This window comes from Mastigoproctus giganteus, chromosome 1 (assembly GCF_048544385.1).
Source record: "Mastigoproctus giganteus isolate SK-2022 chromosome 1, ASM4854438v1, whole genome shotgun sequence".
In the NCBI taxonomy this organism is placed as follows: domain Eukaryota; kingdom Metazoa; phylum Arthropoda; class Arachnida; order Uropygi; family Thelyphonidae; genus Mastigoproctus; species Mastigoproctus giganteus.
Window position 1 is genome coordinate 29,036,755 of NC_143575.1, and position 13,956 is coordinate 29,050,710.

General features: G+C 37.4%; 1 protein-coding gene across 1 annotated transcript in view; it reads right to left on the reverse strand.

Moving 5' to 3' along the window:
- LOC150090666 (reversion-inducing cysteine-rich protein with Kazal motifs-like) overlaps window positions 1-13,956 on the reverse strand; it is a 234,509-nt gene that overhangs the window by 118,793 nt on the left and 101,760 nt on the right. The window contains exon 9 of the mRNA XM_090388252.1: window positions 3,889-4,020. Within this exon, the coding sequence (XP_090244378.1) occupies window positions 3,889-4,020 (132 nt within the window). The remainder of the gene's footprint in view (window positions 1-3,888; window positions 4,021-13,956) is intronic.

Below are 13,956 nucleotides of genomic sequence, written 5' to 3' on the forward strand. Positions count from 1 at the left end.
GAGAATGAAAAGGACCTGGGGGTAATTGTGCAGGCAGATATGAAGTTCTCTGAGCAGTGCAGACGGGCTGCAAGAGTAGCTCATGGAGTATTGTCAATGATATACAGGAATTTTTCCAGCAGGGATAAGGAGGTGATTATTCCCTTGTATAAGGCAATGGTCAGGCCACACCTAGAGTACTGTATACAGGTCTGGAGGCCTCATTTCAAGAAGGATGTAGAGCTGCTGGAACGAGTACAGAGAAGGGCAACAAGATTAGTGAATGGAACAAAGGGGTGCTCTTACGAAGAAAGGCTTAAATTTTGCAAATTACAGTGTCTGGAGACTAGGCACCAGCGAGGTGATCTGATAGAGGTGTATAAAGCCTTGAATGGTTTGAGCATGCTCAATGCTGATGGGATTCTTCCTCTAGCTCAGAATAATCACCTGAGAGGGCATACATTCAAATCGAGGAAAGACAGATGTAGGATAGACGTGCGGAAATTTGCCTTTAGCCAGCGGGTGGTTGGTTGGTGAAACAGACTTCCATCCCTTGTCGTGGAGGTTGATAGCCTGAATAAGTTTAAGGCTCAGCTGGACAAGTATTTTGAACGAACAGAGGGGGTGAAGTGGAAGTGGTTTTTTTTTTTTTTTTTTTTCTTGGCTGATGCTGCATAAGCTTGCTTTCTTGCATCAAATGCCTCTACTAATGTTAATGCTAATGTTCCTGAACTCACGGAACTGTACTTTTTTTTTTTTTTTTTTTTTGAGAGGAGTGTAACCCAGTTTGGTGATTAGCTGCAATACTACATTAGTGACAAGGTATAACAATTTGTGCTTCCTGAAATACGTCTAGTTACCACTCTTGTCTGGGTTTTGTCTTGACTGGCTGTTGCTTTTCTATTAGCTTGCACAAATCTTGTCAGACTCTGTTGGTCTCTTGCATCAAAAAACCATAGGATTGCTGTTGGCTGGATGTTATTTAACTATTGAACCAATCTCAATACACCCAAGACAGTCATACATGAAAACTCCAGCAGGGTTGCAGGTAAGCATAAGCATTATGAGAGTTCTTTGTTTATATATAAAAAAATAATTACTGCAGCTGTGTGAATATGAATGATATTTCCTTTACACAGTGAATTTCATTTTATTTTTAGCATGCATATGGTACCCTCAATCAGGAAGACAAAAATTTGTCAGAAATATTTACAAATGCTTAGTATTGACATATCACTTCACATATGCCTTATTCTTGTAGTACCTACATAATCTATTCCAATTTCACAATACCACAGCAGGTGGTGTTTTCTGTTATGTTGTTGCCATATTGACTAGCTCACAACACCTAATTTATTCAGTATATGTTCAAAAGTACCCATGCCAGATTCAGATGATTCTAGATGTAGAGCTGATGTTATAGTTTATTCTGTTATAGCTCATACCAATCAATAATAAAAATATAAATGCAAAAATGTGCAATCCCGTTTGATGCACAATCATAGTTGATTACTTTATAAATCAATAATTATATTCAAATATCATAGATTCAGATTAAAAGTTTCAGATTAAATACTTTGTGGATACTATTTCTACATAAGCTTTATAAACAGGAAGTCGAGCTATATATATCAAGCTATATATATTATTATATATATGGTTTATTAATATATATATTAATAAACCATTTGAAGTCAGAAGAAGCAATATTTCCTTATCATTGTCAAGTTTTATTTTATTATACAAGAAAAACAACAATTAATTAAAAATAAATGATTTTTACAAGTTAAACAAGAGATGTAACAGCTACAGGATATGACAGTTAATGCAGAAATCAACAACCTGATATACGAACACACTACACTACACTATGTTGTTTTGTCATAATTTGACTAATTTTAAAAAAATAAATTTTATTTTCATACTCCAGGACAACCACATGGTCAGAGAAGTTCACAAGATCAAAAGAATACAAAAAACAGCACCATATTTAGCAGTCACGGGCTTGAACCCAGGTCACTCAAAGCACATGTACTTACATACCCTCGCACCTGACCCTCAGCTATAGCGGCCGTGAAAATAATTTTTTTTGGTGGAATTCGAACTGAGGTCTGCATACTTTATGGGTATGTGCCCTAACCACTGGGCTAAAGGACATGCATAAACCATCATGTCCTTTAGTTTCAACTTTTCAAATAAGTCTGGGCATGAAATGGCTTTAGTCATAAAGGACTTTGATTTGGCAAATACTAAATTAATTAAATTGCATAATCACCTCATTTTCTTCCTGGAATTCTAAAACTACAATTTTTTTTCTCCTCAAGATTTATGGATAAAAGAACTCAAGAGAACCAGGAACTCAAAATCACCTAAAAGCTGAAACAAAAAGATTCATCTTGAGGATCAATCCTCATCAGAACCCAGCAGAGCACAAATAGTGATGACAAGGGTTAGAAGGGGTAGGAAACTCAAGAGGAATTAATAGGTAACTCAACAAACTAGACTTCAAGTTCAGGAGAATGCCCCAAAGTGTCAGGACACTCTACACAAAGCAGCTTTAATGTTTTGTTAAATCAGAATTCATGGGATACCTGGTTCCCGGATAACGTGACGCTGTCACCCCCTCTCGCTAGTGGACGAACCCACTGCTTGGCAGGTATATAGGTACACTGCATCCCCATACAGTAATTTGATGTCAGCATGGATAAAAATCATGAGTTAACTGACTTTGAAAGAGAGATGATAGTGGGTGCCCAATGCATCAGTCATTCTATTGCAGAAGTGGTACAGAAATTGCACTATCTCCATGACAATATCAAGAGTGTATCGGGAATATGTTATTTCCAGAATAACGTCTCATTGTAGACAGCACTGTGGGTGGAGAAAAGTGATGAATAAATATTGCCGTCGAAATCTGTCTTGCATTGTTTCAGCCAACCGGAGAGTGACAGTGGCACAACTCACTGCTGACTTCAATGAGGGAGGTGCCAGAAACATTTCCAAGACCATCAGTGATCATTAGCTGCAATAGGTTATGGGAGCCACCAGAGTCCCATTGCTCACATGACACAGAACTCTATGCCTCAACTGGGTAAAAGAACATCGGCACTTGGATAATTGGAGACAGGTCTCCTGGTCCAATGAGTACCATTTACAGTTATTTCGAGTGGATGAGAGGGTACGTATCTGGCAGAAATCACGTGGCTATGCACCCGTCAAGTCAACAAGGAACTGTTCAAGCAGGCGGACGGTCGGTAATGGTCTGGAGTGTGTTCAACTGGGACCTCCGGTACATTTAGACGCATCTCTGAATGGTCCAGGTTACATGTCCATCCTTGCAGACCATCTATATCCCTTCATGGTCATTGTGCAACCTATAGGGCAATAGACTCTTCCAGCAGGATAATGCATCTCCTCAGAAGACCTGTGGTGACTAGGACATGGTTCAAATAGCATTTCACAGATTTTACCACCATGGAATGGCCTCCGCGTTTACCAGACATGAACCCTGTGGAGCATCTTTGGGATGCTGTGGGAAGGTCTGTTCAAGCTTTGGATCCTCCACCCAGAAATGCAATGGAATTATGGACAGCGGTGCAGCAAGCATGAATGGAAATACCAGTAGAGCGCTTTCGTGAACTAGTGGACTCAATGCCTTTCCGTGTGGCTGCCCTTATGTGGGCATGGTGGGCTCCCATGATTTCTGTCCACTCGGTGTAGTATGTTCAGTTATCAAAATATCGAGAATGTTTTATAAAACAATGCTATTATAAATGCCAAATTTGCAATCTACCAAATTGGAAGGTCTAATGCACGAGACTAAAATATTTCAAAATTTAAAATCAATAAAAATCAACAATTTTTTGAACCACAAAAAGTTTCCTTCCTAATTTGGATATCATAACTTACTTCAATGCAGAGTCTCTGACAATTTTCAGTTGTAGCTCGAAAACAACACTGGAGTTTGGCACTGTCCATTCCCACTTTCTCAGTGATAAATCCAGTATAAGAGTTAGTAAGAAAACACTGCCAAAGTCTATTCTAAAAAAAAAAAAAGAAAATATAAGTCTAGCATTATTAAAATTCAGATATAGTCAAAATAATATTGTTTTTTTATTTTCCAAATTTAAAGGAACAAACATTTTGTAAGTTCCTGAATTTTCTATACACTGAGTGGACAGAAATCATGGGGTACTTAGCTAGTAATGGGTAGGCCCACCTTTCACCTGGATAAGGGCAGTCATATGGCAAAGCATTGAGTCCACTAGTTCACGGAAGTGTTCCACAGGTATTTCCATCCATGCTTGCTGCACCTCGTGGTCATCGTACACATGTGGGTGCACCATGAAGGGATGCAGATGGTCTGCAAGGATGGACACGTAACCTGGACCATTCAGAGATGAGTCTAGATGTACCATAGGACCCAATGTGTGCCAGTTGAACATGACTCAGACCATTACCAACCATCCACCTGCCTAAGTAGTTCTGTTGTTGTTGTTGTTTTGGATTTTAGGAGCATTAGCAACTAAGGCCATATTGCTCCAGGATATGTGGTGATTATTCTCTGACCTTTCCACATCCTCCGTATTTGGTGGTGACGGGCTCGAACTCCGGTCTAATACAAGAAGCGTGTGCTAAGCACTGCTGCTCCTTCCCACCTGGCTACGGAGGCGCCTAAGTAGTTCTGTGCTGACATGACAGGTATATAGCTTCATGTGGTTTCTGCCAGATACACACTCTCCCATCTGCTCAAAATAACTGGAAATGGGACTCATCAGATCAGGGGACCCGTCTCCAATCATCGAAGGTCCGGTGTCAATGTTCTTTCGCCCAGTTGAGGCGTAGAGTCATGTGTCGTGGTGTTAGCAATGGGACTGTAGTGGGTCAGCGGTTCCCATAACCTATTGCAGCTAATGATCGCCTGATGGTCTTGCTGGAGATGTTTCTGGCACCTCCCTCATTGAAGTTGGCAGTGATTTGTGCCACCGTCTCTCTCTGGATGGCTGAAATAATACCAGACAAACGTCAACAGCCATGTTCATCCACCACTTTTTTCCGACCCACAGTGCTGTCCACGATGAGATGTTATTCTGGAAATGGAGTATTGCCGATATACTCTTGATACTGTTGAATGGGGATAGTGCAATTTCTGTACCACCTCCATGATAGAGTGACTGATGCATCAGGCACCCACTATCATACCTCCTTCAAAGTCAGTTAACTCACAATGTTTATCCAAACTGACATCAAATTACCATCTATGGGAATGCAGTCTACCTATATACCTGCTAAGCGGTGGGATCATCCACTAACAAGAGGGGTGACAGTGTCGCTCTGCGCAGGAACCAGGTATCTCACGAATTCTGTTCTTTCAGTGTATAAGTTATAGGAAGACGACAAACTTTAGATGACAGTTGTCCAGCTTTTTTGGCTAGGGGCCAAATCAGATAAATTGATGAAGAGAAGTGTTCGTCTACTTTTGAATTACCTTGTATATTTTAAGTGCATATGGTGTATTATTAAGCAATTTGAATATTCATACAATTTGCTATATTAAATTATGTGATCACTTAATAATGTTAATCATATACAATGATAATAATATTTCATAATTGTAATTTGATTTGGCATATTGGATACTTTATTAGCAATATATATCTCTTGTGATCATTCAATCTAACTATTAAAAAAAAAAGAAAAATAAATAAACTTTCCCATAAAGACAAACATGGTTTTGTCTCTGAGACTATTGTAGAAAATAAACACTAAAAATACCATGAATTTAATGTAGCAAATTAATGCAACAATTATGGTTATACTCAGTAAGGTGTAATTCTGCTGCTTGAATACCAAATCACCTAACAATAGTAAACAGCAATCAAATTGAAATAAAATCATAAAAACAAAGTATACAATCAAAGCAGAAATAAAACAAAATAAATAATAAAAAAACACAAAAATCAAAGCTGTGCATTATGAAGTTCATGAACATACAGGAATGCCTATATATTCACACCAAATTATGGGAAAATATTACTTTTAATTGCAGTGCAAAGATGAATTTATATTTTACAATATACAGTAGAACGTCAGTTATCTGGAATAATTTAAAGGTTGATTTTCTGCTTTTTTTTTTTTTTAATTAATGGTTGTACTTGAGACAAATGTTTATTATGCCACGAGTGTATTTCTGTCTGTTTTTTTTTTACGTTGTATATCTGGTGAAATGTTGGATTACGACTAATGGGTTTTCTTGGAAACCATGAGTGATAGTTTAGTCATTCGCTTCCATGAACCCAATTTTCCATGACATATTTTGTTCTTTTCATTTCATATTATGTTTAGTTTAGCTCCAGATTCAATAAGAATAATATCGCCCAGAAAATGGGCAATTTATTATTTTTCTCAGTTTTTTTATGGTAAAATGTAAACGAAAAGAAACATTACTGAAATGGGCAGAAAACCAGGAAGAATGCGATGTAATTAAATTTGGGGGGGGGGTGAGGAAAGGTCACAACAAATGAAACAAATGAAACAAAAAAACGACCGAACATTATTTTATAAAATTAGTTTAAATTTTTTTCCAACATAAAATTTGCAGTAAAATATCTATCTGAATAATACATATCTAAATGTGCAAATTTTTATGTATAAGTTATTATTTTTTAAAAATCAAATAAATTTCGTTTTTTAATGCTATTTAAAGTCTTTTTCTTTTACCTTAATACGTTATAACAGAATTAATTTAATATTACCTTACGTTTGATTATTCAGAAAATTTTGCTATCCGGAAGAGGGCTGACATTAATTATTTCAGATAACTGATGCTCTATTGTAATAAGAAATGAGGTGCTACTTCAATGCAGGTTAATGTAAAATTGGAATTTGCATTAACAGTTAATGCAGTGGTTTTCGACCTTTTTTTAATAATGGCACCCCTATGTAATTTATTTTATTTTGTGGCACCCCTACTCAATTTTCTGCCTGTTAGATCCGATTCTCTCTCAGTATATATATTTATATAATATAAAAAAATGTTATACGATAGTTATTACAATAAAATAGCTATAATCAAAATTACAATTCATAATACAAATTATATATATATATAATAATTTTATTCTTTATATACAGGTATTAAATAAACATCAATTATAGATTACCACAAAATTAAAAAGATACCGTGAACCTTTTTATAATGAAATAAATATATAAATTTAAAAAATAATAATAATAAGTAAATAACTTAAACCCAAATTACGTGGCATCCCGGTTGAAAACCACTGAGTTAATGCATTATAAATTATTAACATATACACTGTTAGCAGATTTTGCAATAAACTATTTTTGCAGAGAAGCATTACTGATGAGGCTATTTTGAATTTATATTTTACTATAAAGTTTTAAAGTATACTCACCCACAAATCTATGTGGATGCATGAAAAAAAAAAAAAAAAAACCTGAGGCTTGTTTTTATCTTATTTTCATTTAAACATGAAACTTAAAATTAACAGAATTTTTTTACATGATTAGTAAGCAATTTTCCTGCAGCCTTCAACTCAATAAGTATATAGATTAGGTGATTTATGCATTGTATTTACATACATTTAAAAATGATATGACAGGCATGTTAAATTTTTGTAATTACTTTTATGTAGCAGTCTAAATAGCTCAACTATGAAATTTAATGAGCATCTACTGAATATAAGTTTAAAGTAAGTAAATAACTCAAAATATGTATAAAAATAATTGGTCACATTTGTTCCTGGAATGAAATTTGGAATGGCTTAACAAATGGTTCTAAAACATGTGTATGCAATAGATATAATGTACCTTTATTGCATGCATATACAGGGTGTTTCAGTTAAACGTTTCAGAACTTCTAAGAGGGGTAGGGTACATCCTGACAACTCGAAATCATATAGCAATGTGGGGTCGGAAATGCTTTCCTAAAGCGGTGTTGTACACAGAAGCACCATAAAGAAAAGAGACCGTAAGTGAGAAATCGTTTTAATAATACATGAAAAGAAGCAAAAGGTACATGGATTAAAGTAAGTGTTCGAAGTTTCTTCCACGGGCTACAATGCACGCCTCACATCTCCGACGCATGGACATCCGAACATTCTGGAATACTCCAGGCGAATTTCGAATTTCTTGAACAAGAACGCCAAGTTAGTAGGATGGATGATTACACGAACGCAGAGTTAGCCGATATGCATTTGGCGTATGGGGCTGCAAATTGTAGTGGGCCAGCAATTCCGACGCATGGACATCCAAACATTCTGGAATACTCCAGGCGAATTTCTTCGGCAGCTACTGTGATTCTTGCAACCAGCTCCTCAGCATTGTCAACAGGGGTGTCATAAACTAGCGATTTCATATGACCCCAGAAATAAAAATCAAGACATGATAGGTCGGGTGACCGAGCAGGCCAACGCACGGGACCACCACGTCCGATCCACTGTTGACCAAATGTGACATCCAGGTAGTTACGAACATCTCCGCTATAATGGGTAGGGGCTCCATCGTGTTGGAACCACATTGTCTGTTGCGTCGATGCAGAAATCTGTTCATCTCTCAAAAGTTGTGGCAATACTTGCTGCAGAAAGATCAAGTAGATAGGTCCGGTTAGACGACACGGTAACAGGTAAGGTCCAATGAGGTGATCTCCCATAATACCGGCCCATACATTGACCGAAAATCGAATCTGTGCTGCACGACGTCGTATTGCATGCGGGTTCTCGACCGCCCAGATATGGTCGTTATGCGTGTTGAAAATTCCTTCCTTTGTGAAGGATGCCTCATCGGAAAACAACACTTCAGCAGGAAAAAGGGGATTTGTAGCACATTTTCCAAGGTACCACTGTGCGAAAGCAATATGAGGTGCATAATCCTCCGGTTGCTGTGTCTGGACACGCTGCACGTGAAACGGATGCATGTCTTGTTCTCGGAGAATCCTCCAGACGCTGCAATGGGAAACCCCGACTGCGTTTGCTAGACTTCGTGTACTCGTTCTTGGATTCCCCTGTACATGCTGCAGCACATTCTGTTCGACGGCTGGAGTCCGTGCTGTTCTTACCCTGTCCCTGTCAGCTCTTTCAAATGAACCTCTCTCAGCTAACCTCTGGTGCAGTATTGCAAAGAAATTATGACTGGGAATACGCCTCGTCGGATATCGTTCCGCGTACAAACGCTGTGCGGCTGGCCCACTACAATTTGCAGCCCCATACGCCAAATTCATATCGGCTAACTCTGCGTTCGTGTAATCATCCATCCTACTAACTTGGCGTTCTTGTTCAAGAAATTCGAAATTCGCCTGGAGTATTCCAGAATGTTCGGATGTCCATGCGTCGGAGATGTGAGGCGTGCATTGTAGCCCGTGGAAGAAACTTCGAACACTTACTTTAATCCATGTACCTTTTGCTTCTTTTCATGTATTATTAAAACGATTTCTCACTTACGGTCTCTTTTCTTTATGGTGCTTCTGTGTACAACACCGCTTCAGGAAAGCATTTCCGACCCCACATTGCTATATGCTTTCGAGTTGTCAGGATGTACCCTACCCCTCTTAGAAGTTCTGAAACGTTTAACTGAAACACCCTGTATATACACATGCAATAAAGGTACATTACATATGGTTTCAGCAACTTGGAGAAGAGAGTACATCAGGGTTATCATCATCGTCATCAGCTTGGATTTGGACATCTGAAGATGGGCCAGGAACATGATTCACAAGCAGCATGAACAGATGGATTTTTTTAAAGACTTCTTCCAGCATCATCTGTTTTATTAACATTGTTGTTGTTGTTTGGTTTTTAGGAGCATTAGCAACTAAGGCCATATTGCTCCGGGGATATGCAGTGGTCATTCCCTCACCTTTCAACATCCTCCGTATATGGTGGTCACGGGCTCGAACTCTGGTCTAATCAAGAAGCGTGTGTTACGCACTGCTGCTCCTGCCCACGGGGGCGCCTTATTAACATTGGTTTCTGTCTAAGCAGTCTCTCTTTAATTGAGTAAACTGGCATAATCTCTTGCTCACTGATAAATGCACATTGTCCAAGGCCATAAATTAATTGATCACAAATTTTCACCATGTCTATGGTGATTTTTTAACCTGTGTTCACAATGTCATCATCATGTTTATCTTGATTTAATGACATTTCAGCAATTTCCCCATCATTCAACAAATACTGCACACCAGGTGCATCATTGTCAATGTTCAGTACTTCTTCAATGTCAGCTTCCTCTAACTTATTTACTGTTGGACGATAAACCTTTAGTATAAGTAAGGAGGTTTGATATCATCTTCTTCTTTTCCTTTGTGACACTAAATATTGAGAGTCTTCATCTGCAGGTTCATCTTCATCAAACATCATTATAGACCAAAAGCTGCACCAAGAATTTGTTAATGTTGATTTATCAATATTGTTACAAGCATTAGCAACAGCATAAATGGCATCCTTAACATTGAACTCTTTCAGGAAACATTAGATTCCTATGTCTCTGTTGACTGCATTAAGCATATAGTTCAAAACAACACCTTTATATTGGTGTATAAAATTCCTTAGTCACAAGACTGTATTAGAGATGTCACATTGGTGGGAAAGTAAATGCCAAAAATATTATTTTTCATGAGAAGTTCAGTAGGGGATGTGCGAAGCAGTTGTCCAGGAACAATAAAATTTTATAATTTAATTCCAATCCACCTTTCTTACAACGAGCTCATACCACTGGCACGAAGTGGTTATTGAACCAGTCAGAAAATATTTCTCTGATTATCCATGCTTTCTTGTCGGCATAATAATGCACAAGTAAATTGTGTGTGCCTTTAAAATATCTCAGATATTGGCTTTTCCTAATAACTGCCAACTTTAACTTGTGTGTGCCTGCAGCATTGGCACACACACAAGGATAGGCAACCTGTCCTTAGCATCCTTAACACCTGTTGGTACTCTTTCATTAGCCATTGTTAATGTTTTTCTAGGAATATAGTGTCAATAGAGAGATGTTTCATCAGCATTGTAAATTTGTTCAGGACCAACATTTTCAACAGATATTATTTTGGCAAATTTGTCAATAAGTTTCAGCTGCTTCATCATTGGCAGAACCATTTTCACCACAGATTTTAAGATATTTTATATTATGATGCATCCTAAATTTCTGCAGACAACCTTCTGAATATTCACACTTGCCTTCAATGTTCAGTTCTTCATGGTATATTCTAGCTTGTTTTATGACCAACAAACCAGTTAGTGGACATGTTCACTTCTTCATTGTCGACTCCACTCTTTCAGCACACAGTCAAGATCTTCATTTTTTATGTATGCAATGTTTTGCTATTTTACATTAGTTCATGGTCATCACTGTCTGTGTAACACTTCAACAAATTGTCTTTTTGCTACTTTAAGCCATATATGTAGTATATAACAGCCATATATGGCGGTTATTCCCATACTACATTCTTCAGGAAGACACCGCACAGACACACCATGATCAAACTTCTGCAATAACTCCACTTTCTACACTACAGATAATGAGAAATACTTCCTTTTCTTCTTCTCACCATTACCCACAGGGGTATTTGCAGCTCTTTTGACATTTTCACAGTAAATTAGACTCAAAATCACAAAAAATCAAAAAAAAATAAAAAAATCAGAGAGCAGCAGAGCACATGTGACTGGTAGTAGTACTGAGACAACTGACCATGCTATGCTTATATTAACTTGTTTAATGTATTACACATGTAATACATTAATACATTAGTATGGCAGTATAAACACATGGACAAGAAACAAACATTTTCAGATTTTATCCATTTGTGATCTTTGATAAGATGCTTTTTTTTTTTTTTTTTAGTTGTTGGCGCATCGGCTTTTGTGGCTATAATGCACCTCCCAAAGGTTTTTGCATTTACTCTGATCCAAGCCCGAGGCGGGATTCGAACCCGCGACCTTTGGGTTGCCAGGCAGGCACTTTACCTACCCGGCTAGCCCGTCGGCTGATAAGATGCTGTTAACATGTATATTTCTTAATTATGTGTATTAGTTAGTATTAGTCAAAAATTTAAAAATTCCTGTTTATATTAAAAATATAGAGTATCTTTATTTTTTATTATTGTCTAACATTTAAAACATAAAAGCTTTATAATTAATAAAAATAATTTTAACACCAAAATTTTTAAATTTTAGAAGAGTCACAAATGTACAATTCTCTAAAATTGGTATTTAATACATATTTGAAACTTTCACCAATTAATTGTTGCCATCATGTGGTGACATAGACAATGTAAAATGCAACTTTGTATATAGTGTTGTCTGGGTTATTGTATTACTGTGGCCCAATATACGTATCTTGTCTATAGAACTGATGCTTCTCACATGTTTGGGTTATGACATGCACAATGGTGACAATTTAAAAACTTTTGGTTTTCAGAGTTTTTCAAATTTCAGAATTTTGGATAAGGAACTGTGGACCTAATAATAGAAGCACTGGCGCCTCCGTAGCCAGGAGCAGCACATGCTTCTTGATTAGACCGGGGTTTGAGCCTGTGACCACCAAACACGGAGGATGTGGAAAGGTCAGGGAATGACCACCGCATATCCTCGGAGCAATATGGTCTTAGTTGCTAATGCTCCTAAAAACCAAATAACAAACAAACAAACAAACAAACAAACAATAGAAGCACCAAAAATTAAATAAAGATTTAAACGATTTCAACTGATGCATGCTGCTAAAATAAAAACCATTTAAGAACATGTGTATTAGCATTAATAGAGGCATATGATGCACAAAAGCAAGCTTATACAGCATCAGACAAAAAAAAAAACCCCTTCCTATTTCGCCCATCCATTCGCTCCAAGTGTTTGTCTAGTTCTGTGTTAGTGTTAAAAAATGCCATCATTTTTTATCCCTTTCACCTGCTTTTAAGAAGCATTTATTCTTCAAAGTGTCCTATACTTTTTCCACTGTCTATACAACTAATCTGATGGAATGAACGCCGTTTAACTTTCGATTTCGTAGCAGCAGTCAGTCGCCACTCTAGGGGGAAGTTGTTGTTGAAATGATACACCGTGTTTAGTGCCCAGAGCAATTAGATGATGTCAGTCCCCTCTCCCCGACGGCAACGGGTAGTTTGCGTTTGCTTAAATTGCCTCAGGAACGAAAAGAACAGATTGCGACTTGTGACAGATTGATTGATTGATTGATTTGGATTTTATTGGCGCATTAGCATCTAAGGCTATAATGCACCAAGACCACTTGTGACAGAAGAGAGTGAGAAATTAGAACATGAGACTAATTCCTTACGAGATCGAAACTAATAAACCCAATGACTGTCATTCTAAAATTCCGTTCGTAAAAGTATATTGATTTATGTTCGATGACGCAATTTTAAAACAAAAGAAACTGCCTTACACAAACATGGGATTTCCTTTCTTCCTAAAATATTTCATTTTCAGTTGCATCAAATTCCAAAGTTGACAGTTCCCAAGTTAGTTCCTCGCCCCACATTATTGACCTGTGAGGTCAGAATGGAAAGGGGAATGTAGAGGTATTTATAGGGAAAGGGGAAAGAAACGGAGAGAGCTTGCCAGTCTTAACGTAGATTTCGTGGGATTCGGTGTTGGAAGAGTCAGAGTGAGATCTGAGAGACTTAGAAAACAGTTGAAGATTTACAAGAGGTTTTTCCAGTATCTGGTAGAGTTTTTCTAGCGCCGAAAGTAGTGAAGAGAGAGTGGAAGATCAGCCGATAAAGAAAATTGAGGAAGATAGCCCAAAGTCGTAATTATGGATCAATGGTAGTACCAAGGAGCGCTGAGAAAGAAAGACATTTTGTCAGCAAGTGATTAGCCTTTTTCTGAAACAACAAACTCAACCATTAGAAGTTAATTATACTTTTCCCTTGCCTTAAATTCACACACACACACACACTGACCTCTCTTCTCATAAAAATCATTCTGACAATTATGTGTATCT